Raw genomic sequence first — 24363 nt, 5'->3', positions numbered from 1 at the left:
AATGAGCTATTTCAATCTACATACTCCGAGGGTCCCCTTGCACGGGCTTTCCTGTAGCTCAGTGGTAAGAGCATTGCGTTAACAAGGTTGTGGGTTCGATCCCAGGGGATTGCAAATACCTATGTAAAATGTATGGGATAAAGCCATGTAAGTCACTTTGGATAAAAGCGTCTGCCAAATGCCTAAATGTAAATGTAAATGTAAATTTGCATTTCTTAAATACATGATCTCCTAAGGCACAGAAGCAAAAACGTGATGACATCTTAGTCCTCTCTCAGCCTCCGTAGTTCTTCGAAAGGTAGAGGTGGAGTGAGCCATTGGTTGCAATTTGCAAGCTCACCACTAGATGCCACTAAATGTCATACACTTGACCTTTAAATTTGAATATATTGGTAATATTTTTAGAGCTGTGATTTAATTTAATTTTGGTTAATCGATTTGATTATAAATGTGAATATAGAGATGAAAATATTATAATATGAGTGTACTACTAGCTGTAATGAAAGATCATTTACACGCTTTCAGTGCAAGTTACGAGTTAATTGCCAGTCAGCGGCCATGCTAAGACGTTTTTAATATATATATATATATATATATTTCTGTGAGAGACCAGCTTGCGTCTTCTAAAGTGCTTGGTTTCATTATCTGCACTCACCTAGACACATGAGCTCGATGGGTGCCCTCATCATGTTACCATGGAAACCACACTGCTAGACTTCCCCTTGTCTGAGTGTCAAGTGAATTCAACCTCTGCTTAGATACTAACAGCGTTAATGCTGTCTGAATGACAGTTGAACTTTGACACACACGGGACGGCGTGTATAACCACCCTCACATGTTCGACGGCTTTGCAGCTGCTTGTAATGTGAATTCTTGCCATAAATGGCCACACGTGACGAGCACGGAGGAGACACTTGAACTATGAGACCTTTGTAGCCAACTCAAGGATTTGTAATGGAAATTATTTATGTAGTGGACGAGCCTGGCTGTGTTAATAAAACACTAGCTTCCCAATAGTGTGTAAAAGTAGTCAAATGTGCATCTTATTATACACTAGAAAATAACCTCTCTGAACCGAATATAAGAAGACAGATCAAAACAAAGGAGACAGCTTGATTTAAAACCATAACAAGCGGACGGGATCATGTGTTTATGTTCTCCATGCTGAGTCATGGTGAGCCATGTGCAGGACCATGTGACCTCTTTGTTTTGATCATGTGACTGCAAATCCAGCGGGAGCAGGGCTAGGTAACAGGTTTCGGGCTGGATTGCACTCGGTGTTGTAATCCCATTGTGTAAATTTATTATGAAAGCCTGCAGCGAACGCACCAGCCAGATCCAGAAAATTCCTATTCGTCTGTCACATGTTAATAAAAAGATCTAGGTTTAATTTTACCCCAAACACATTGAGTGTTCAGCTCCAGACTATTTTTAGAATCACAACACTGTTAAATGTCAATCTTCGTCTTTTGCGTCCACTCTTTTTGATATTCAAGGAAGAGATGAAGGCAGATCTAAAGTTAGAGAGCTTAAAATATCCGCTTAGTATGAGAAACAATAGCTCAGTCAGGCATCTCAATGAATCCTATAATTTTTGTGAATGTCAATAGACGGGTAAGAGTAAACTTAGCAGACTGTGTCTCGGTGTGTTGTGTAACCGGATTGAGGTTATAAAAGCCCGTTGGCTGAACTATAAAACAGACGGATCAAAGTGTGACCAAAAGCACATCTTAATAAAAAATGAATCGATAACAATTACAAACCACATCTACTAGAGCGTAAACAAAGGAGAGTCACTTTAAAGGAAATGTGTGGGAGGTTATATAGATGGAAGGTGAAATGATCTATCAATGGGAGGGAGCGTGTGTTGTTGTTGCCCTGCCGAAACACATGCTGGGACCGCTGCGTGACCAACCACATCAAACTGTCTGAATGCGTGTGTGTTGGGGTTCGCTTCCAGCTGCATAAAAGAGTTCGTGACTTCGACAACCCACTACAAAGAGCATTGAATGAATGACATGATGATGGTAAAAGAGATATATACACTTTTCTACAAAAGCTAGATCTTCAAAGGTTATCTAGCAGGTTACTTGACAACATCTGTTTAAATTGTTTCTTATGAGTAAGGCTGTTATTACTTGCTTCTCTCTAATCTGAGCAGGTTGCTGAATAGACATGTGTGAATCGGTTTTTACCCAATTCACTAGAGCGCTTGACAGTCTCTTAACGCCGTTTCTAAAGCAATCCAACATTGTTTATGCAGTTCTTATGTTTCCGATTGTAATTCGGTTAATTTGTGAAATGACACCCCATACTATCAAGAGTTAATGATTCTGGTGTTTCTAATGAACAAAACAAAGCCACAATCATGGACTCTTGATGAGTGTGCTAATTCCTCCATTGATTAGCAGAGGAACTGAACAGTGGGTTGCTTTTTAATTGCCATCTGCTTGAATGACGCTGTGGAGTGACAAGCAGATGACAGCAGGCCATACCCCCAGGGTCCCCTCATCATTGCCCCCCCACACACACATTGGAGAACATTGGTATGCACTTATCTTTGCATTTGCATTTGGCCGATGCTTATATCTTAAGTGACTTACAGAGCATTTAAAACCGAATAACAGCCTCACACATTTACCCAATGCAAGTCAATGGGTGCCCCTGGGGCTCAGTTAACAACATTCTTCAAAATATCTTCTTTTGTGTTTAGTAGAAGAAATGAAGTCATGCAGGTTTGAAACCTTAAAACGGTGGGTAAATTATGACAGAAGTTCCATTTTTAGGTGGACTATTCCTTTAAACGATACACTTAGTTAGTATGCGGGTATAGCTGGACGAATATACCGTAAATGTGTCGTAAGAAAATTTGGAAAGCAAATTGTTAATAATATATTATTTTATTATATTTATTTTCAACTACCCATATGTGTTCGCCGCGAATCAAACCCACAACTTTTTGTAGTGCTTAGCTACAAAAATACTTCAAAACATGAATCAAAAACATTTTCTAGGAAAAACTGTCAATTGCTATATATATACTGTATATATAATGTTTAACTTAAATATACAATCAGCATAATTTATTTAATGTAAATATATTTCATGTTTAATGTCTTACAGTAACAACATATATATATGTTTCTTTGTTTTTTTAAGTAAACAAAATACACCTGCGGACTGCCAAGTTTGGATACACCGCATTTGTTCCTTGTGGGCTTTTTCTTAGAATTCATTTTGGAGACAAAGATGAATTGTGCCCATACACATATTTTTCAGAAAAAAAACACATTATCATTTTTTGAATGATATATGTATAAAGAAAAACAGCCAACTAGTGCCCAGAATACCTAGAAATTGCATTTTTGTTTAAAAAGCATCCCAACTGGCTCCACATGAAGTCATTTGAGACAATGGCCAGAGTGTGAAGAGGTAACCTATGCAAATGATGGCTTTTTTACAGTTATATTCAACAAATGGGGTCACTACAAAGCTCAAAACTATTCTACAACAATTTAAAAAATCTTAAAAGGCTTAGTTCACCCAAAAATTTCAATTCTGTCATCATGTACTCACCCTTTTGTCATTCAAACCTATATAACTTTCTTCCTTCCGCAAAACACAAAATAAGATATTTTGAAAAATGTTGTTAACTGGACCCAATTCACTTGCATTGGTTTTGTGTTCATACAATAGAAGTGAATGGTGTCCAGTGCTGTTCGGTAATCAACTTTCTTCAAAATATCTTCTTTGGTGCTCTGCATAAGTAAGAAAGTCATACAGGTTTAAAATTAATGAGGGTGAGTAAAGGATTACATTTTGGGGTAAATTATCCTTTTAATAATCCATTATTTTAGCAAAGTAATAAAATTGATAATTGTTTGGACATTCACACTATTGGTGTCATAAGAATAGATTTCATTTAATCAGCCAAACATTTATTGTAAACAGCATTCAAATATAAAATGCACTCGATAGATTCATCCCTGATGGCACGCATAAGAAAAACAATGTGCTCCAATACACACATTCTCCCATATTGTTTATCTCTTTTGTTTACTCTCTGTGACCATATGTGCATATATGCATTATAAATGTTGAGCTGTCACTCTTGGATAGTGGTGGAGGGTTTTGCGCTGTGAGAAGCACTCTACATGTCAAATTGATTGACAGTTAAATTAAGAGCTAAAACAAAAAATCAGTGGCTCTCAGACATGATGTTACAGCCATCTGAGCATTTCACGTGAGATGATCAGAACAGTCTTCAGCCAAGCAATCTAAATGTCTGGTGAAAAATCTTAGCAATTTTAAAGGGACGTCTAGAAACGTACGATGTTGTGAGATAATGGAGTGTTGTCATTATACAACAAATTAAGCTAACAGTTGATATTGAGCTAAACACAACTTCATCACTCTCTGTGATGCTCTTTTGTAAGATGAGCATGGTCGCATTTAGGGCAGATGATGCCACTGTTTACTATTTCACTTTACTATTTTTTCTTTAACTTTTTTTCACCTTTGTTCTATTGTGCTGTTTATCCTCTACAGTGTGATATATGAGCAGTAACATCAGACGCTCTCAGGCATTAGATGAAAGAAAGTGGGCTCAGAGTAGGACAGTGTTATAAGATGAGCTTTCTTTTGGGCTTGTGCGAAGGGAGAGTTCGGCGTGACCTAGATTCCACAGCCCCCAGTCACAACACTGCAGGGTCATGTGACTAGTGCCTTCAGTCAAAACAATAACATAAGGAGAAGCGGCTAAGACCGGAGGCGGGGCTGTGGGGTGTTCCTGTGCGTGCGGCCTTTGATGTCCTAACTCTTTGCAGGTGCTCAGGGAAGATGGCTCAGTGATAAACTCTCTCTTAACATGACAACCAACAAACACAGGCTGTCCTTATTTCAGGGTAAAAATGTGGTGAATCATGGATGGGGTTGTTTTGACATGACTCAACCAATTTCACCATAACAGAGGTTTGATGTAGCCCATACTTTGGATATAAAATCATCTTTAGGGACCTTACAAAGGATGACTCAAAGGAACAGTACACCCAAACAGGAAAAGTCTGACATCATTTATATCTTACCATCATGTCATGTTTGTTTTTCCGTAAAAAAATGTTTGCTGTTTTAGCTTTACAAGCTATTTTAAATTACTATTTTAAAATAATAGTAATTTAGTGTTCAGATCTTAAGAAATGACTTATTTGCATTTTGTCATATTTCAATGTGAAGCATTGTATTCAATTAGAGAAAATAGCTAAACGGGACTTGATGTTGTCCTGTCCATGATGTCTATCATGACTTTCTGATTATTTGCCAACCCTTTATTATAAACTAATATTTAAAAAGCCCCATTTAAATTTTTCTCAAACCAGCATCTGTCTTCACACCAAGCATCCTGACCTTGTGATGACCTGTGGTGGGCCATGCAAGCAGGCACTGTCTGAAAGCAATAAATAAACAGATTTAATTACATTTATGCTTTAGGTTAAAATGAGGTAACGCCACACTTTAGCATATTGTCTATTTGTGACCCTTTGCTACCTAACCATATGCGATCTGACTTGCCCATTTTCCTATAGAACGCCGTAATCCATGGAGATTAAAAATCCTCATTTATTTCTCCTGGGTCATCAGTTTAAAGTGCATGAGCCTGGTTTCCCAATTTCAAAATTCTGAAAAAAATCAGTTTCTTGAATTGTCCCCATGGTGATGTTCTGGTCAAAGTGTCCCCAAAACCTACATGATCATTCATAAAACTCCCTGAATACATTTCCATAATCTTCCAGCACTGGTTTGTGTTGGTCTATGCTGATTTGCTGGATAACCCAAGCATTGCATATAGGAATGGGTCAATTTTAACTTAAACAAGTTATAGGTTGTAAAATTGGTCAGATTTCTGAATACCATTAGGATTTAAATGGTATACCTAAAATGAAAAGTGATTGTCTAATGCTGCCCTTCAGATAACCTCCGAAGAGGATTCAGATGTACACTGTAAGCCCCTCTAGTCAGTGTGAACAGTGGGTGTCTTTGTGATCCGTCAGATTAGAAGTGTAAAGCCGCATAAAGCCACTTTTGCAACAGGTTATCACATTTTCTTCAGGAATACATCAGAAAGGTCATTGTGATGGAACAGACGCAAACAATAGTCCAGTATTGTTGGGAGAGTTGCATTGTCTGCTTTAAACATAACCTTACTATAATATATACAAAATGAAAAAGCAGCCTTTCCAAAGAAACCTGAAGATTCAATGTCCATTATAGAAATAAAAAATCTATCCTTGCAGTCTTTTAACATAAACAAATATCACGTGGCCCAAACTTAACTTCCGGTGGACCTTCGCAAAGAATCAATGACTTCTCAGTATAATTAATTTAGCTTCATACAATAAATATGCAATGAGATATTAATATAAAAAATAATGATATAAACTATAACTTTGGTTATATAATAACCAAACACAGACCAGAAGTTAACTTCGGGCCAGACGCGTGTGTCCAATTACAGAGTTTGCACAGAATAGATATGCAGCACAAAACTGAAAATACGAAATGCTTTAACATTTCCACAAGTGTTCAAGAGAAAAGATCTGATATTGAGGGTCTAAAGAGCTTTTTGTAACTTTGAACATGTGCTGTCTGCTTCACATCGGTACCTGTAAAGAAACCTTGAGGGATTTCCCTCCTGATTGCTCCAACGTGTCCCATAAAAGCTCCCAAAAGCCTTGATGTCCTTCTTGAGGTATGACCTAATAAGTCTGGCGTGAGATGAAAGTATATATTCCTGCTTTCAGCAAAGGTGGGAGAAGAGAAGCATATATTAAGACCTAAATACCAATTGAACACCAGACATTACCTTTCAGATAAATACGGTCGGTCATGGCTCATTACATTTTATTCTCAGCAGTCACTCGTGGCACTTTACACAAAGTGCATTCCAAAGATACGCGTAATTGTGAGGGTTTTATTCGTCTTGGCAAAAGATGAAATTGTTACTTTTAATGCAGATCTAAAACGAGAGCTTTTGTTTTCCAATGTAAAGTCACATTAAAAACGTACATTTGACTGCGGTTTGATATCAAGGGCTAATGGGTTCAGGAGTGCGCGGCTGGAACTGAAGAGCAAGTCTGTTTGCTGAGTCTGGGTTATCATATGAATTTTCATAACAACATTCATCTTCTATCACAGCAGGGGATCACTGTTTACCTCGTCTCCCGTCTTTGAGACATCCTGTCTGAGTAGTACCATCAGCATCTCTTCAATTTACCTCCTCAGATGACACAGACGATGGGGATCTCTGGAGACATAATTCCAGAAACAAACCTATGCTTTATATAAGAATCTGCATGATCCCTTCATGTTGACACTTTTCTGACCTTTTATTATTCACTGAATACTTCTATTTTATTAAACAGTGCAATATATGCAACCTGGATATAAGCCATTGATGATCCATTTTGAATACAACAGAACCGGTTTTATGGCTGTGCCTCAATGTGTCCACCAGATTGTGTGTGCAGATTTACAGATGACTCCCGGCCAAAACTGCGAAAGATAAAACTTTGTTGAACTCTTAAGATTTCTCTGCACAGGCCATTGCTACAGTATCTATCCTTGATGGTGTTGCTTGATAAACAAACAATAAAGTAAATAATAATAAAATCAAAGTAAAATTAAATAATTTAATTTAAAAAGTAAAATTTAAATTTGCACCTTTAAAAATTCCTTCCTCAACAATTTTATATTAAAATAAAGTGCATATTATACGTATTTATTCTTACCGATTTCTTACAGAATTCGACAGCTTGTGCAGAATCCTCTCATACCTTACAAAACGATTTTTACAAGAATCTAAACATTATTAAATTATACATTAATTGAACTTGTTTGTCTTTTCTATTCATTATTGTTTTTTTCACTATTATTGACAACTGACCAATATAACACCAATTGGTCTCTGTACACTTATATAAACGGTGCAACGTGGTTGGTCTTATCAGATGCAGCCTTAGCGCAAAGCTCTCAGACGAGGTATCCATGGGCGTCTCGCACTATTCAGCAATGCACTATTTTCCCTCTCTTAATTGAGGTTATTAATATTACAGTGTTATTAAAGGTCAGACCACGCAGTCTTCGCGTCCTCCTTGAACTCCTTGATAATTCTGAGAGATGTATTTTTTTCTTCTCTGTGTGGCGTAGTCAGACTATCTACGCGGAGGGATTTGTGCAACGCGGACAGAGCCCAAACACTAGAATTAAGAGTTAATGCGGTCTCCCCGCTCTCACAGACACATCAACTGAGCGCGTAGAGAACACTCAAAAGCGCAAACGTTTGCATTTCTTTTTCACCATGGATGTGCGGGGACGTTTGTGAATAATTATCGGAGTTTAAGCGAGGAACCTTTTTGTGGCATTTCGTGGGATTTTCCTGTGGGGTCCCGCTCTTTAAAAACCCATTTTGACGGAAATTCGGTCTTCTCGTTGAAGGACGAAGTACCGGTGTTTTCTCACGACCCGAGGCGCAGTTACGCATCTTGACTTTTTCGGGATTGAGAATCTATTTATAGAAGACGGGAAAAATGTTACTCTCCAAGTTTGGATCTTTTTCCCACATTTGCAGCACGACCAACATCGATAACTTGCCGGTGAAAATTCAACTTCAAGCAGGTAACGTTAAGTTGACGATATGATTTTCAAGTAAATTCATTTGACATAAAAGACAACAATTACGAGTTAGTTTTTTGCATGTAAACGCATGTCTGTTTTTCTCTCCAAATTTCCATACACCGTGTGTCCCTCCGTTTCACACGCACGCTGTCCCTGACCTCAGAATCTGGAGCCATTTTGTTGCCAACTGCGCGTAATGCACGTTTGATTTTAATATCGCATTTTTCGACTAACTCGATGTGTCTTCATATTACAGCGAAGACTGAACGAGAGCCTTTTGAGAAGGTCTATCATGTGGGATCAGTGCTCGGAAGTGGAGGGTTTGGGACGGTGTACGCTGGTACTAGGATTTCAGACGCGTTGCCGGTAAGCGCTGGCTTTGTTTTGGTTGCAGCACATGGCCGCGTTTCGCGCCACATTCACGCATTCATATGCGCACCGGTTCACCTCAATCGTTTTTCTCCTTTTCTATAGGTTGCGATAAAACACGTCTCTAAAGAGAGAGTCACCGAATGGGGTACGATTGTAAGTAAACGTTTTGAACATTATTAGGTAACTTGAATGTTTACAAACAAGATTCTAACGTACACGTTTTTATATTGCAGAATGGCTCGCTGGTTCCACTAGAGATCGTCCTTCTGAGGAAAGTGGGATCTACCTTTCAAGGGGTCATTAAACTCATAGATTGGTATGAGAGACCCGACGGATGGTTGATTATAATGGAGCGGCCGGAGACGGTGAAGGATTTATTCGACTACATCACGGAGAAAGGCGCGCTGGACGAGGACACCGCCCGGGGCTTCTTCAGGCAGGTTTTGGAGGCTGTTCGGCACTGCTACACCTGCGGGGTCGTTCACAGGGATATCAAAGACGAAAACCTCCTGGTGGATTTACGTACGGGAGATCTGAAGCTCATCGACTTCGGTTCTGGGGCGATCCTCAAGGACACGGTGTATACAGACTTTGATGGTGCGTCCTTGACTCTATAATGCTTTACATTAGCTTTACTTGTATTTCAGGTTTAGATCAATTATTTTTGCGTGTCGTAGCGTTAAACCAAACGTATTCAAATATATTATTTGGGGGGATGCTTTAAAAAAATATTGAAACGGGAAAAAAACGAAATTCAAAAGGCATTTTTAGTGACGTAGATTCAGTGTTATAAAATCGGTGAAACAAGAGGATAAGTTTGTGTAAGATATCAGCTGTTACTGCGTAACGCGTTTGTTGTGAAACCCGAGTTGTGGAACCACGTGATCACTCCCATCATGGATCCTGTTTTTGTTTGGTATCCAAGAGACTCGTGGCCTTTGGGATGGGGGGAGTCACACCCCCCCCTAGTGAAGGGGCTTTTGTTATGGGAAGTGATTCATGCAGAAAGCATTTAGAGTTTCCACAGCTTGTGACTGTTTGTACCTGAGCAAAAGTCGCCCTTTACGTAGCCCTCCTGTTTCGGCTTGCTTTTATTTACGGAAAGGGCTGAGTGTAGACTGGAGGAGGGAGGAGAGTCTGGGAAAGCCAGACCACTGGCGCCCCCTTTTCCAAAGTCAGCTGACTACAGTGGTTCATTATACAGTGCCGCAGTGTAATCAAAATCGTTTTCTTTTTGGCAAAACGGGCATCTTTGAGTTTGAAATGAGCATCGTCTTCGAGCAGAAATAAGTCTTGCACCTCCAGTTTTGAAAATGGTCATTAAATAAAGTCTGTTTTATTCTTCTAGGCACGCGAGTCTATAGTCCCCCTGAGTGGATACGTTACCACAGGTACCACGGGCGCTCTGCAACCGTGTGGTCCCTGGGCGTACTGCTGTACGACATGGTGTGCGGCGATATTCCCTTCGAGCATGACGAGGAGATTCTGAGGGGCCGACTGTTTTTCAGGAGGAGAGTCTCTCCAGGTAACTGATGTACAGTTTGTCCTAAATTTTAAACCCCTTGGAAATGACAATGCTTAACATGCGTTTGTTCCTCAGGGTGTCAGCAGCTTATTAAATGGTGCCTTGGCTTGAGACCTTCGGACCGGCCCACCCTGGAGCAAATCTTTGAGCATCAGTGGATGCATACGGATGAGGAGCCCAAAACAGAAAGCGGGGACATCACGCTTCACACCATCAGCACAGAATCAGGCTCCACTTTGAGCAAAGAAAGCCTTTGACAGCATCAAAGATGCTGAGTGAACGGACTTTTCTTTGCCCTTATTCCCAGTTTCTGATGGTTTTTGGGACTTAAATTTATGTTGCGTAAATGTGTTTTGTTTTTCTTGCTAAGGGTGAGTTGTTACCCATGGTGATTACGTGAGCAGCGATGCTAGTAATCCTAGGATCTTACTGGTTGCTCTTATAGAGCTTGGACTTTATTTTTCTTTTAGACTTATCTTTTAGTTTTCGGTGCCTTTTTTGGAAAGCTGCTTTTATGGGATTCAAGTCAAGACAGAAACCAGGTGGATTTTCATGGATTTTAGGGGAATTCCCCTGAAATCCTGGGAACACTCAAAGACTGAATCTATTTATGTGGTGGGTCTCCCTTGCCCTCTAGTGGTCGAATACTTGAAGTACACACTTACTACTCTCTTACCAATATCTCTCTCTGCTGCTCTGCCATTCATATTCATGGTTTCTATTGGTCTCCCTTGGTTACTTTGTCTTCCACTACTTCATCTCTTTACACGCCAATTTCTAGACTTTGTTTTGCAGAGACTGGAGTGACGTGCACAATCAATGCAATATCCATGGACTCATTTTTCTTTCTTTTTTTAATACAAGTATTTGTATTGTATTTATGTACATTTTTCTTCCATTTTTCTTATTTATTCATGCAATACAAACATTCCACATTTTGTGGCTATTTATTTATTTATTCATTTTATACATCTTCAAAAAGTAAATCGAAATTGTTAAATGTAAGAGTTCCCAGGCTTCTCTTTAGTTTGATCCTATAGGATCATAGAAACACTAAAGCTTTCTAATACTGATACACATATAAGAATGAGATGTTTAGTGATGCCATTCTGATGTAGTGTACAATTCAGAATCGGTTTATTCTCCATGTGAAGTGGAAGTAAAAGTGTTTTAGTCCTTCCACTGTGACGTGTGGATTTTTCTTTTTTTGAACAGGTGAAACATTTATTTTTTATATTGGACACAATAAATTTCTTTCTTACGTAAAGCATTTGGTGTCTGTTTCAATGAGAAGTAGCCTACTGCCACACGAGTAAAGATTTAGTTGCAAGTCTTTTTAAACTTAAGTATGCGAGGATGCTGCCCCCTACAGAAAATGAATGATATTCTATCTAGATTCACAAAATAAACTGACCTTGGTTCAGATTGAAAGATTTACACAAAGTAGTCAGATAATTAATGTTTATGTCAATTATGACATCATAGAAAGTACATTAAACGTGTAGCTGACTCATCCATTTCAACCTTGAGCACTTTAAACAGTAAATGATGTCACATTTGTGTGAGTTAAGACTATTACCGTCATAAGACTGAATAAGATGACTCCAACGTCATGAATACAAGCTAAACAAAAAAGATACTAGAGACAATATTCGCGCTTCTACGGAAAGATATTTGATATAAAATTGTCATTTACTTCATAATGATATGAAAGTAAAAAGATTCAACTGACCTGAATTAAATATAGGGTGTATTACCTTTTATTTTATTATAGACACAATCTGTGCCTGTACTAGCAGAGAAATACATTTATAAATATCTAAAATAACACAATTGGTATATTAGCTGAAACTCTGTAAATTACATCAGTCATATTGATACAGTATTACGTGGTTTTACGACACTGCATTTAGACCTGATCCTAAACAAAAGCTAGCCGACTGAAAAGTTAACTTAAGGCTAAAATACACTACAGGACTTTTGCTTCTTTGCCCAGATTTTTAGTCTGGAATCGTTGCAGAAAGTCTGTGCCAGTCAGCAGATTTGATCAGTTAGTGTGTTTCTATCTGAGCCTTTCAGTTTTAAGACTGCAAGTGTGTGATGTCTAGTTTTAAAAAACTCAGTTCAGATTTTAAAAGTCGCGTGGTGTATTCCAGCCATTACTACGCCGCATGTGCCGCATCTTCCCGATAACGTGACCTATTTACCCATACGCGAGTACATTCGAAAAAAGTGTATAATTCGCATACACGCAGACAAAATACCCTGAAAAATGTTGGTCAACGCTGGTCCTGTTGAACACTAACAAGATCGTCCCGTGAAAATGTAAACCTTCCTTTCTGCCAGGTCCTCTCTTTAACCGCCGAACGTCGTGACGCTGTGCGTGATGACGCAGCGCGCAAGGCGATGGAGAGCCCCGCAGCCGCATTGTTGTGGGGGGAAGAGAGGCGAGTTAGCCTGCTAGCATAGCGCTCACACGGCCAGCCCAATAACAACCGAAAAACAGTCGCGTTGGCATGGTCGAGCTGCTTTTATCGTGAGCGAGTGCGTCCGGCTTTTAAATGCTTATGTTGGAATCCGGGAGGCCGTCACGGATACCTAGTGTTACGCTTCGAAAACAACATATACGCGGTGAGTGGACGGCAGCGCCTGTAACGCGGCTCGTGCACGGATTAAACCCTCTGCTGTTCAGTAGGCCACACCGCTGCTGCTTTTAGCTCGGCCTTACTGCCTTCAAAGCTCAATTTAACGTCGACGGCAAAGGTAAGAACCCTCCCTTTTAACCGAGACCGAACCTGGGAAGCTTAATGTATATATTTAGCCGTGTACATGCGCGCGTGTGTGTATGTTTTTACAACCGTGTTTTGTTTTGTTTGACGCCATGTTTGCAGTAATGTCGATGGACCTCTCTAAACGGCATTAGCTCACTAGCGGAGCTACCAACAGGCCCCGTATCCTGTCCTTGCGGCTCGGGGTGTGTGTTTTCTCCAGAGCTGTGTTCCGTGTCTACTGTTTGGCCTTGTCTGCCCTGCCCCCCTCAAACAAACAAAGCCTGGACGTAAAACCACGGCCGTTTCGCCTCAGTGTCTCAGTTAACGTTATATGGGTTAATGTGTCAGCGTGCGGCTTAAGAAGTCTGTCAAGAATTTCAATAAAATATTAAATTAGGAAGTGAATTCAACTTGGCAGACATGTTCAAATGTTGTGTTGTTGACAGTGTAAACATGGTATTGTTTGCAACTAAATAATTAACAATGACAGGTGGCAACACAACAGCACAATAACCGCTTATACTGCTAGTAACTTGGTTTTAGGTTGCCATGGACACAAGCTTAGATATTTGCGTACAGTTGTTTACAGTGATACCACATGGTGGAGATGTTGTTAAGTCGCAGAGTCATCTATATATGTATATAACGTTAAACGTCATGTGAAACTTTTGAATGTATTGGAACTTGCTAATAAAATGGAAGTTGACGTTTGTTGTTCTTGTGTCATACTTCAGTTCCTCAGAAGCGTTCAAAATGAGGAAGAAGTCTCGGCAAAATCGTGTGTCCACCCCTCCGAGGCCTCCCTCCCCCATCAAGCCCTCGCGGAACCGCGAGACCCTGACTTACGCCCAGGCTCAGCGCATGGTGGAGCTGGATATAGACGGGCGTGTTCACAGGCTCAGCATTTACGACAAACTGGATGTTATCGACAGCGATGACCCTTTAGCTCAGGAGATCAGCGAATGCACCAGCAACAAGGAGAATGCCGAAAAGCCGCAGCAGGTTCTCGTGCGTTCGGTGCGGCTCAAAAACAGCCAGCAGAAGAAGAGTGCCGCGTTGGCGACTGTGCAGGGTACACAAGCTCAGGGCAGGCTACCGGAGCCAAAGATCAGAACGGTTGAGTACAACCTTCCAGCTGTGCCGCGGAGGCCGTCAACGTATTATACCTATGTGGAGAAGACGTCGGATGAGCTTGATGAGGAGGTCGAATACGACATGGATGAGGAGGACTATGCGTGGCTCGAGCTGATCAACGAGAAGAGGAAGAGCGACGGATACAGCCAGGTCTCTCAGAACCTGTTCGAGTTCCTCATGGACCGCTTTGAGAAGGAGTCTTTCTTTGAGAGCCAGGGCCAAGGCGAACCCCAGTCGCTTATTGACGAAGATGCCGTGTGCTGCATCTGCATGGATGGCGAGTGTCAGAATAGTAATGCTATTCTCTTCTGTGACATGTGCAATCTTGCCGTGCATCAGGAGTGCTACGGAGTCCCCCACATACCGGAGGGCCGATGGCTTTGCCGCCACTGTCTGAATTCCCCGTCGCAACAAGCAGCGTGTATATTCTGCCCCAACAAAGGCGGCGCCCTCAAGAGGACAGATGACGATCGCTGGGGTCACGTCGTGTGCGCCATATGGGTCCCCGAAGTCGGTTTTACCAATACGGTTTTCATTGAGCCCATCGATGGTGTGGCGAACATTCCGCCAGCACGCTGGAAACTCACCTGTTACATGTGTAAGAAAAAGGGAGTGGGTGCTTGCATTCAATGCAGCAAGGCAAACTGTTACACGGCTTTTCATGTCAGCTGTGCACAGAAAGCCGGTCTGTACATGAAGATGGAGCCTGTCAAAGAGGTTACTGAATCAGGAGGCACTTCGTTCTCTGTGAAGAAGACGGCCTACTGCTGCTCACATACCCCTAACGGTTGTGTAAGGAGACCCCTCACCATATACGAAGACTCCAAACCCAAGAACGGTTTGTGTCAGAAGGGTTCTCAAAGAGGAGAGAGGGACAGATCAAAGGGTTGCCAGAAAAAGAAGACTAAAAAGGTAGAATCAGAGCCTGTTGCCGCGGTTCCCGCCGTTTCCGGGCCTAGTATTACACCTAAAAGGTATGTGTGATTATTTTCTGCATGAACAGTTTCTGTGACATCACTCTGTTTCGTTGGATTGTATTTCATGTGTTTGTTTTTCTTCCTGACAGTTTCAACACAATCCTCAATCAAGTTTCAGTCCAGAAGAAGAAAGTCTTTGTGGAACGTGTTCTAAGTTACTGGATGCTCAAGAGGCAGTCGAGGAACGGTGTACCTCTAATAAGACGCCTGCAAACTACCACACAAACACAAAAAGAACCAGAACAGGTAAGACCACAGTGGTCTTTAATGATAGACAGCTTTATGTAAGCTCAAATATGTCCTTTACAAATGTGATGTCATTGATATCATTTCAATGCAATTTTCTATTGACAGGTGCAGTGTAGGGAGGACCATCAGGCTTTGACCGAGCAGTTAAAGGACTGGCACCGCTTACGGCATGATCTGGAGCGAGCCCGCTTGCTGCTGGAGCTCATTCGCAAGAGAGAGAAACTGAAGAGAGAGGAGGTACAGTCATGGTTGTATGCCACAACGTTCGTAGAAGAGGGCACTTTACAGTTCTGAGATCAGTTTATAGTATTATTCTTGATGAAATGAGGTCAGAGCAATCATTCAATTGTTCAAATAAAATATTAACAGAATTCTATTAAAGGGACAGTTCACCCAAATATACAAGTTCTATCATTATTTATTCCCCCTCGAGTTGTTCCAAATCTGTTAAAATGTCTTTGTTCCTATGAAAACAGAGAAATAAATTTGGAAGAATGCTTTTAAAAAAATAGTTCCTGGCCACCATTGACTATGGTGAATGGTATTCAAGTGCCCAAAACTCTTTGCTTTCCTACATTCTTCAAAATATCTTATTTTGTGTTCAATAGAACAAAGTATTTTATGACTCTTTCCTACCATGTTAGTCAATGGTGGCCAAGAACTGTTTGGTTTCAAGCATTCTTCCAAATATCTTTCTGTGTTTATCAGAACAAAGAAATGTATACAGATTTGGAAAAAACTCGAGGTGAGTAAATGAAGACAGAATTTAAATTTTTACTTTAAATGTTACATCCTTTGTTAACGCTGGTAATGGCAGTTGTTATGCTTAAATTATATGAAAATTTAACACAGAGAAAATGAAGGGTTGATTTTTGACTATTGTCCAAGTGAAATAAAAAGTTACAATGCCTATTTTTTCTGGAAATATTTCAGTTTATTGATAATAGTTTATCAATTTGGGTTATTCTCTCTTTTTAAAAAAATCTTAACCCTCATAATATTTAGTTAAATCTGAAAATGCACTTCTGTCCTGTAATGATTATCCATTTTAGATTACGTACGTTAGATAGCTTGGGCGGAGCACCCATAACCTCCTCCCAGTTAACAGTCTGCTGTTGCCAAAGGCAGTTTTTTATCAAATCGCAAAGAAAGATGAAAGCCACGCCCACAACTTTTCTTATTCAAAATATCATTTTACTTGGATATGTATCAAAATACGGAAGTAAAAACAATTGCATCTTCCGGTTCACAAGGACTTTAATTGATCAATAAGGAATACCAAGAGGAGATTTGGATCGAAAGTGATTTTGGTGAAATATTCCAATATATGTTTCTGCACATTTGATTTGTCTATGCAAAGTTAAAGGGATTTTTTGTTTAACGTCATGTTGACTGTAAAGGCACATTAGGGTGTGCCGGGTGTGTGCTTCACTGCATGTCAGTTGTTGTGATATTTACTTGTTTTGGTCTGAATTCATCAGATGAGGCTCCAGCAGTCAGTTCTGGAAATGCAGCTCACGCCGTTTCCCGTCATGTTGCGTGCAGTGCTGGATCAGCTTCAGGAGAAAGATCAAGCCAGAATCTTTTCCCAGCCTGTCAGTGTCAAAGAGGTAAGTCTATCTCTTCCGGTCTATCCTTCACTGGGCCAATCTCCATAATTACACAAGCAGTCAAATGTTTGGACACGCTTGACTGAATCTGTATTTCACATGACTTTAATACCTTTTATCTAAGGGCTTATGCTTTAATGCCTGAAATGAATTGTGCAGATGAATATAAATTGTGCTTAGGTATGAATTTCTATCCAAATAAACTTTCAAGTTGTGAAACGCTTTGGTATGTCATTTTCTGTTTATTTTAAGAATTGCAGGAAACAACATATCCAGCATTCCATGTGGCACCAGAGAGTAGAAAGCTGTTAACAAAGAGAAATTATTAAATGAAAATATATTTTTAAGTAGAGATCTCATTTTTGTTAAATTCATATAGTTCTGTTTTTGTTTTAGTAGATTTATAGATTTACTGGGTGTCTTTGTTATTTTTGAGGCTTTGATTATGTTTTTGGGGTGTTTAACAATGGATGTTCATGTTTCTAATAAAAAAACGCTCTATATTTCACATATTTCAAGTCTATTGTTCATCAAAAAAAAATCCTAGGGAAATGACACCGGACCAAATGGCGTCAGACCGGTTATATTAATGAACTCTAATAACAGAAGCATTAGCTTTGCCTTTGATTTATTATCCAACTCGGGTCAAAAATTTAAAAAGATTTACCTGGAGAAATTTGCAAGCAGGACTTCAATGGACGTTTCATAGAAGTGTTTTAGTGGTATGCGCACACGTACACAATTTTGTTGTATTACACCGAACAGCTTTCACAGCTGATGGTTAAAGTCATGGAAGCTGTTATTTGACCGTTGGTTATCTTAGAATGTGTGTAGCTGAACCAAACACCACCTCAGCGGCTCTTCCTCTTCTCTAAAGAAGGTCTCTGCCATTTTTTTGCATATTCCTTTGCGCAGAGGTCATTAAAAGCACTTGGAATAGTGACATCATGTACCCGGGAAGTAAAGGGCTGTAGTCCGATTCCAGCTGTTCTCTGTAGTCCTTGAAAAGTGAATTCTGTTAAAGACAATATCTCGCTTGGCACTGAACTTTGAGCTTTATCACTTTGCATGTATTATTTATGCTCTAACAGCAAAAATACACACTTACTAAAGGTTGAAAAATGTGATCGCGGGGAACATGGTCTTAAATGTCTTTTTTCAGATTTATTGACTTCGTTCAAATGACTTTACTAGTGTTTAAAATTTGTAAAGTATGAGTAGGTGTGTCCAGACGTTTGACTGTCACTGTAAACAGAGAATGATTGTCACTGTAAACTTAATAAGATTTTTATTTTACCAATTGCTTTTTTGTGCATGTAGGTTCCCGACTATCTGGATCACATCAAACATCCCATGGATTTCTCCACCATGAGGAAACGCATCGACACCCAGGAATACAAGAACCTGGATGAGTTTGAGGATGACTTTAACCTCGTCATCAGCAACTGCATGAAATACAACTCCAAGGACACCTTCTTTTACCGCGCCGCTGTACGTACGCGAGACCACGGTGGAGTGATCCTCAGGAGGACGCGTCGGGACATGGAGCGGATCGGGTACGACTTCTCCAGTGGAATGCACCTCGCTGAACCGCCGAAGATGGAGCCACCTCCAGCACTGTCCTGGGAAGAGGGTAAGGTCCTACTCATTTAGTTTTGTCCGTCAAATTAGACTACGGAACAGAATATTTGGTTTGTTGATTATCTCGGATTAATGGATTTGATCTGTTTTAGTCGATCGACTGTTAAACCCAGCCAATCGGGAACACATGTCCAAGGAGGAAGGGTTAAATAAGCTGTTGGAGACACTGGATCTTGTCAGTGCAATGAAGTCATGCCCTTCCAGGAGCAAACGGCTCAAGCTGCTTAAAAAGACCATTGGTGACGTGCGGATGGAAATGGGTCAGAAGTCGGATCCCCCTTTGTCAAAGCAGAATGGTCCCAAGCAGGAGGAGAGCATGGTCCTTACTACACCACAAGCCACAGAGGAAGAAGGTGCCGTTTTGTTCATATCATATTAGATAACTGTACTAAAACAGTTCAAAATTACAACATTTATGCAACACTTGTGAAAAATGTATACTACACAAGCGAAAATGCTTCTCTTTGCATTTTTTTGTAATAACAATGTTTGTATTTTGAGCAAAAAGTATAATTGTGAAATGACATGAATTTTAGATAGTGTCTTCAATCTCTTTTGGTCTAGTACTCTTGTACTAACTAGTTTCTATGTTGTTCCAGTTGACAAGTCATTACCTCCCAAACTCGAGCCTTCAGACTCAATGCCGCTTCTGGCAAACTCCGACAGTCCTTCTGAACCTCCTACACTGAAACCTGTGGAGCCCAGCCCGGAGAAGTGCCCGAAAAAGGTCAAATTCGACAGCGAGATGCTCTCTACCTCACTTCTAAACGGACTCTCCCCTGACGTTCTGCCCTCCGACAACAACGTTATGGTTGCTACCTCCACTCTCACAGAACCAGCAAACATGGTCAACCGACGAACGGCCGTGCTGTTCCGGAAGTCGAAGAACACAAGCCCGCAGAAAGCATTGAACCCGAGCGACTCTCCGGTCGACTGTCCTCAGCTGGGCACGAAGACCTTCCTTTCAGTAGTCATCCCACGCCTCGAGACCCTGCTTCAGAACAGGAAGCGAACACGCAGTGCTAGCGGAGATTGTCAGGAAGAGGACGAGCACGAGTGTCCAATTAAACGCTTGGATACCAGTAAGCACTAACACATCAGTCCTTAAAACATTTATCATTTGTAACGTTTATGCATTTGGCAGGCGCTTTTATCCAAAGCGACCTACTTTGCATTATATTATACATTTGTTTCTCACTATGTGCTATCCCCTGGTAATCGAACCCATGACTTGGCATTGCGAGTGCCATGCTCTTACCACTGAGCCACAGAAAAGCATCCTTGTTAAAAAACATCCTTGTTTAGACATTGGTTGCACACGTCAATGCATTGTCTTACAGGCATGTCCAATGGCTTTTCAGAGCCAAAGAAAGGGCTAACTGCAGGTCGACCATCGGAGCCTCGACGCCGCTGTGCTTCAGAGTCCAGCATCTCCTCCAGTGGAAGCGGAAGCATCCAAGAGAACACAAGGTGGGAATAAGGACTGACTTTGTACTTAATTAACAGGACTTTTAGTGCGTAATGATATGTAGTGAAGAACTGAACCTTTTTTAATCTCTCGCAGTGATGTCAGTCATACAAAGATCGGTAAAGGGAAGCTGGCGATGACGAGACGAAACACAACGGAGGATAAAAAAGAGCTGGTGAATTGCGTGGAAACGGGAAACATTTCCAAAGCCAACAAGATGGCAGCAGGTGAGTGTCCAGCTTTTAGCGGGCGTCACGGGCTATGCAGGTTTTACACCAGCCCATACCTCAGTTACAAGAAATGGGTCGTCCGTGACGCATTCCGGCAGCCGCATCAGTGTCCCGTCAGCACTGTGGGAGCTTGCTGTCCTTTCTTTTGCTTTCTCTGGCACTGATCTGCTCTTCATGGCTTTGTCTAACACAAATAAAAGACCTCTGCTTACCGCTGTAGCGTCTGCATGTGTAAAACCCTCATGTTCGAATAATCATCAGCTTATCCTGTCACTCTTGAGTAGTTGCTGCTTTCGTTTGCTTTCCAACATGGTCCTTTAAGAAACAGTTCATGTCAAAATGAAAAGGATCAGTTTGCTCACCCCTTTGGTGTTTGTGAGTTTGACTTTTATCATGGAACGCAAAGAAACACGATGAGATTTGAAAGCTACTGTGAGGGCAAACTCGTACACTGACAGTTTTATGGTACTTGTTTGTGTTTTTGAGCTTGACAGTAGCTCCAATTGTGTACACAATTCCTATTTTTGTCTTCCTTGAAAGAAAGTAAAACGGGTTTGAGCTGAAATAAGGGGACGAGTAAGTGATTACAATGGAAATTTTGGATGAACTGTTCCTTTAAAGGTAATTCCACCCTAAATGCTGTTTCTCCAAATATTCTCCTTATAGTGCTGAGTGAAATCTTTTGGCCTGTCCAGTGCTCTTCCGAAATTGCTTCTGCATTCTGACTCGCAAGCATGTCAGAGTTTGGGCTTTTAGTCACATGACCTGTTTGGCTTTTTCAAACCACATGTGATCCAAAACCATATTTTGAGTAATATAAACGGTTAAAAAATGATCTTTGCAATCAGCAACGGAGGCACAGATCATGCGTCCGGTGAAAAGCTCGGCATGCTTCCGTCAAAGAAACTGCCCCGATTTGCTCATTGGCCGAACACTGCCATGGCTCTTGAGGTGTTCTGCGCCATTTGTACGGTGAACCCCTCATAACTTTCCATTATTCCTACTCTCGTAGAGATTGACACCAGCAATATTTGGATGCCTGCTAACACCCCACTAAATCTGGAGCCCCTTAAACTAGTTTGGGCCAAACTTAGTGGATATCCTTCCTATCCTGCCTTGGTGAGTGTGCATGTGTGCATGCCTGTCAGAGACTGGTTTTCCTCTTCTTCCTCTTCATTATTTCATGCCTCAGCCTCTTCAGTGGCCAACAATCAACTCATTACATTACGTGCCAGGTGATACAAACAGTATGTGTGTCCATTGTGAGCGTGTATGCGAGGGTGCGTGTGTTCCCTTGTCTTGTGGCGACCATTTCCATTTCCAACTGTGTGTATTTAAGCAGTCACGGTTACTTTGAGTTACCAGGTTGCGGGGCCTTCGGGATTTGTGTGAAGTTGCAGTTGTGTTGACATCCTGTCTGACCCACCCGTAGATCATAGATCCTCAGATGCCCCGGTCGGGCTGTCATCTCAACGGCGAGTTCATTCCCACCCCTCCGCGGGACGTTCTCAGGGTCGGAGAGCTGATGCAGTACAGGTCCAAGGAGAAACTCTTCCTCGTCCGCTTCTTCGACAGCAGACGCAACTGGTGAGCGACTATTCATTAACTACGTATTAAAGGAATAGTTCACCCAAGCAAAAATTCTGTCATCATTTTATCCGAACTGAAAGGCGGTAGCCATTCACTTCTATTGTATGGACACAAAGCCAATGGAAGTCAATGGGTATCGTCGTTGTTCGGTTACCAACATTCTTCAAAATATCTTCTTTTGTGTTCTACAGAAGAAAGAAAGTCATACAGGTTTGAAATGAGAAGAGGGTGAGCAAATGATGACACAGTTTTCATTTTTGGGTGAAGTATCCCTTTAAACCTAAAATGTGTTCTGATTGGTTGTAATTTTAATGCTTTGTGTAACGTTTAAAGTGTGACAGTGTTGAAACGCAGGCTTCCGTTGCCGTTTAAAAATAACCCGCGTTCTCAAATCTCCCTCAGGCAATGGCTTCCTAAATCCAAGATGGTACCGTTCGGGATTGACCAGACGTTAGACAAAAGTAAAATGTTGGAAGGCAAAACGTCAAGTATTCGCAAAGCTGTGCAAAGCGCCTACAACCGTGCCATGAACCACTTGAGCCTCGTCCAGGACTTAGGCGCCGGAGTTTAACCCTCACCCGAGGGCTTGCAATTGAGGGTTCCGTCAAGCCCCACGTTTACTCAACGCTATGCTTGCATATCAGACTGACCGGGTTCCCTCCCAATCTGTTAGGATTAACAGACGAATGTGAGAGCACCTCCACTGTCCTCTAATGTGCTGCAAGACTGCTGTGAACTCACACACTGCCATCTCTTTTCCTTTCCACTTCCAACACCATACACGACGCCTCGTGTTTATCTCTGGCTGTAAATAACGTCATCCTAAATTATCCAACACTAATTTATTGTTCTTGTTTTGGTTTGTACCGCACACGACCTCCTGGAAGATTTCTTCTCCAAGGTAATTTCTCATCCGCACTGAGGTGCGAACCCATCTGGTGCTACATCACGTGCGAAGCCTCGATTTTTTTCCGTACTAGAGACTTGGAAGGGGCTGTCGCACTTACTGTATCAAACTTTTGTTGGTTTTGCTCTACTTTTGTTTTGTTTTTTAACGGTTAAGTTATTGTTATTTGTCAATGCAAGCTTCTCCTCGGCATTAACATGTTATCTACTTTTTATATAAAAATATTCTTATGGGACACAACTAAGTGATGTTTGTAAATATTTATATAAAGCTATGGAATTATATACATGTAATACTTTAGAGTGGTAAGAGAAAATCAAATCGGAGAAGAGAAAAACAACAGTAGCGATGAATGCCGGAAGTGCATCAGTCATGCAAAACCAAAAATTTTGCTGCCCAGGTATTTTCGGTGTATTTTTTTGGAATGTTTATCCCTGGTTTTCATATTAGTTCGTGTGAATGTTTCAAACAGATAGTATGAAAAACCCCCTTCAAGTTGTTGCTTATTTCACTGTGCTCTCGGGAACTGTATCGTAGGTCTGAATAAAGACGTGCCTGTACAAATGTGTTGTATTAGGACAAAATGAAAGTATGCAAAACTTTATATTCACAGTAGGCATTTTGGTGGAAGCTGTGTGTTGCCTAAATTTGCGTTGTGTGCGGGTGTTTTATTAATAGGCCTCTGTTGTGACTGTTTAACTGTGTCTCTCTCCAGTAATGGATTCTGGGTAGCATTCTGGGTTCAAAACACTTTGTATGAATGTCTTGTACTTATATTGACCGGTACTCTTGTTTCTTTTTCTCTGGGAGGATCACAATATAGCCAATGATAGCGAGCGCTGGCGAGATCCAGTATTTTTTAAGTACACTGAAAATAAACAGATGAAAACTTAAACCTGTGCCTGCACCTTCTTTTTTACCTATAGTGGAATAACAGAGAGTCACTAGATGGAGCTCTTGAGCCAAACACACCCTCTTCTGACCTCCATACTTAAAGTGCTTTAGCTTTGACAGAATGTGATTGTAAAAGATCTATTCCAAACTCTTATAATCTTCCAGCAAGGTCAGCATTGTTGTTGTAAAGCAGATTAAAGAACTCTTTTATATCTGTATCAGCACTACCTGTTCCAGCCATGTCGGTTCTGTCAAGCAATAACAAGCACGGCTGTCCCATTTCTCTTTCTGTCTCAGTCTTTCTGTTCTGTTCTTCTCACTTAAC

At 40.9% G+C, this 24363-nt stretch overlaps 2 protein-coding genes and 1 long non-coding RNA gene across 7 annotated transcripts; 2 read left to right on the top strand and 1 right to left on the bottom strand.

Annotated features, from left to right (window-relative positions):
* Positions 1–6665: 6665 nt before the first annotated feature.
* On the bottom strand, positions 6666–7508 carry LOC130413885 (uncharacterized). Its single transcript, XR_008905555.1, has 3 exons — positions 7434–7508; positions 7210–7300; positions 6666–6787 (listed from the first exon to the last, which is right to left on the bottom strand). It is a non-coding gene; the product is annotated as an uncharacterized LOC130413885 (long non-coding RNA).
* A 668-nt stretch (positions 7509–8176) lies between these two features.
* pim3 (Pim-3 proto-oncogene, serine/threonine kinase) lies at positions 8177–11837 on the top strand. Its single transcript, XM_056739414.1, has 6 exons — positions 8177–8670; positions 8927–9036; positions 9145–9195; positions 9276–9639; positions 10391–10567; positions 10643–11837. The coding sequence occupies exons 1-6, from the start codon at positions 8583–8585 to the stop codon at positions 10822–10824; spliced, it is 972 nt and encodes a 323-aa protein (XP_056595392.1). The 5' UTR covers positions 8177–8582; the 3' UTR covers positions 10825–11837.
* Positions 11838–12286: 449 nt separating this feature from the next.
* brd1b (bromodomain containing 1b) lies at positions 12287–24039 on the top strand. 5 transcript variants are annotated; one of them, XM_056739411.1, is made up of 13 exons: positions 12287–13330; positions 14073–15446; positions 15539–15695; positions 15804–15935; positions 17180–17308; positions 18629–18941; positions 19042–19302; positions 19549–20031; positions 20290–20419; positions 20514–20644; positions 21660–21766; positions 22080–22234; positions 22429–22633. In XM_056739411.1, coding segments are annotated over exons 2-13 (3354 nt in total). In that variant the 5' UTR covers positions 12287–13330; positions 14073–14091; the 3' UTR covers positions 22430–22633. The 5 variants fall into 5 exon arrangements, with proteins under 5 accessions (XP_056595389.1, XP_056595388.1, XP_056595390.1 ...); XM_056739410.1 differs by lacking the exon at positions 22429–22633 and adding an exon at positions 22640–24039 and having other exon boundaries at positions 12292–13330; positions 20311–20419; XM_056739409.1 differs by lacking the exon at positions 22429–22633 and adding an exon at positions 22640–24039 and having other exon boundaries at positions 12406–13330.
* Positions 24040–24363: the final 324 nt, after the last annotated feature.

This window comes from Triplophysa dalaica, chromosome 24 (genome assembly GCF_015846415.1).
Source record: "Triplophysa dalaica isolate WHDGS20190420 chromosome 24, ASM1584641v1, whole genome shotgun sequence".
NCBI lineage: Eukaryota > Metazoa > Chordata > Actinopteri > Cypriniformes > Nemacheilidae > Triplophysa > Triplophysa dalaica.
Note: the sequence above shows the minus strand (reverse complement) of the source record. Positions and strands in the feature narration are given on the sequence as shown.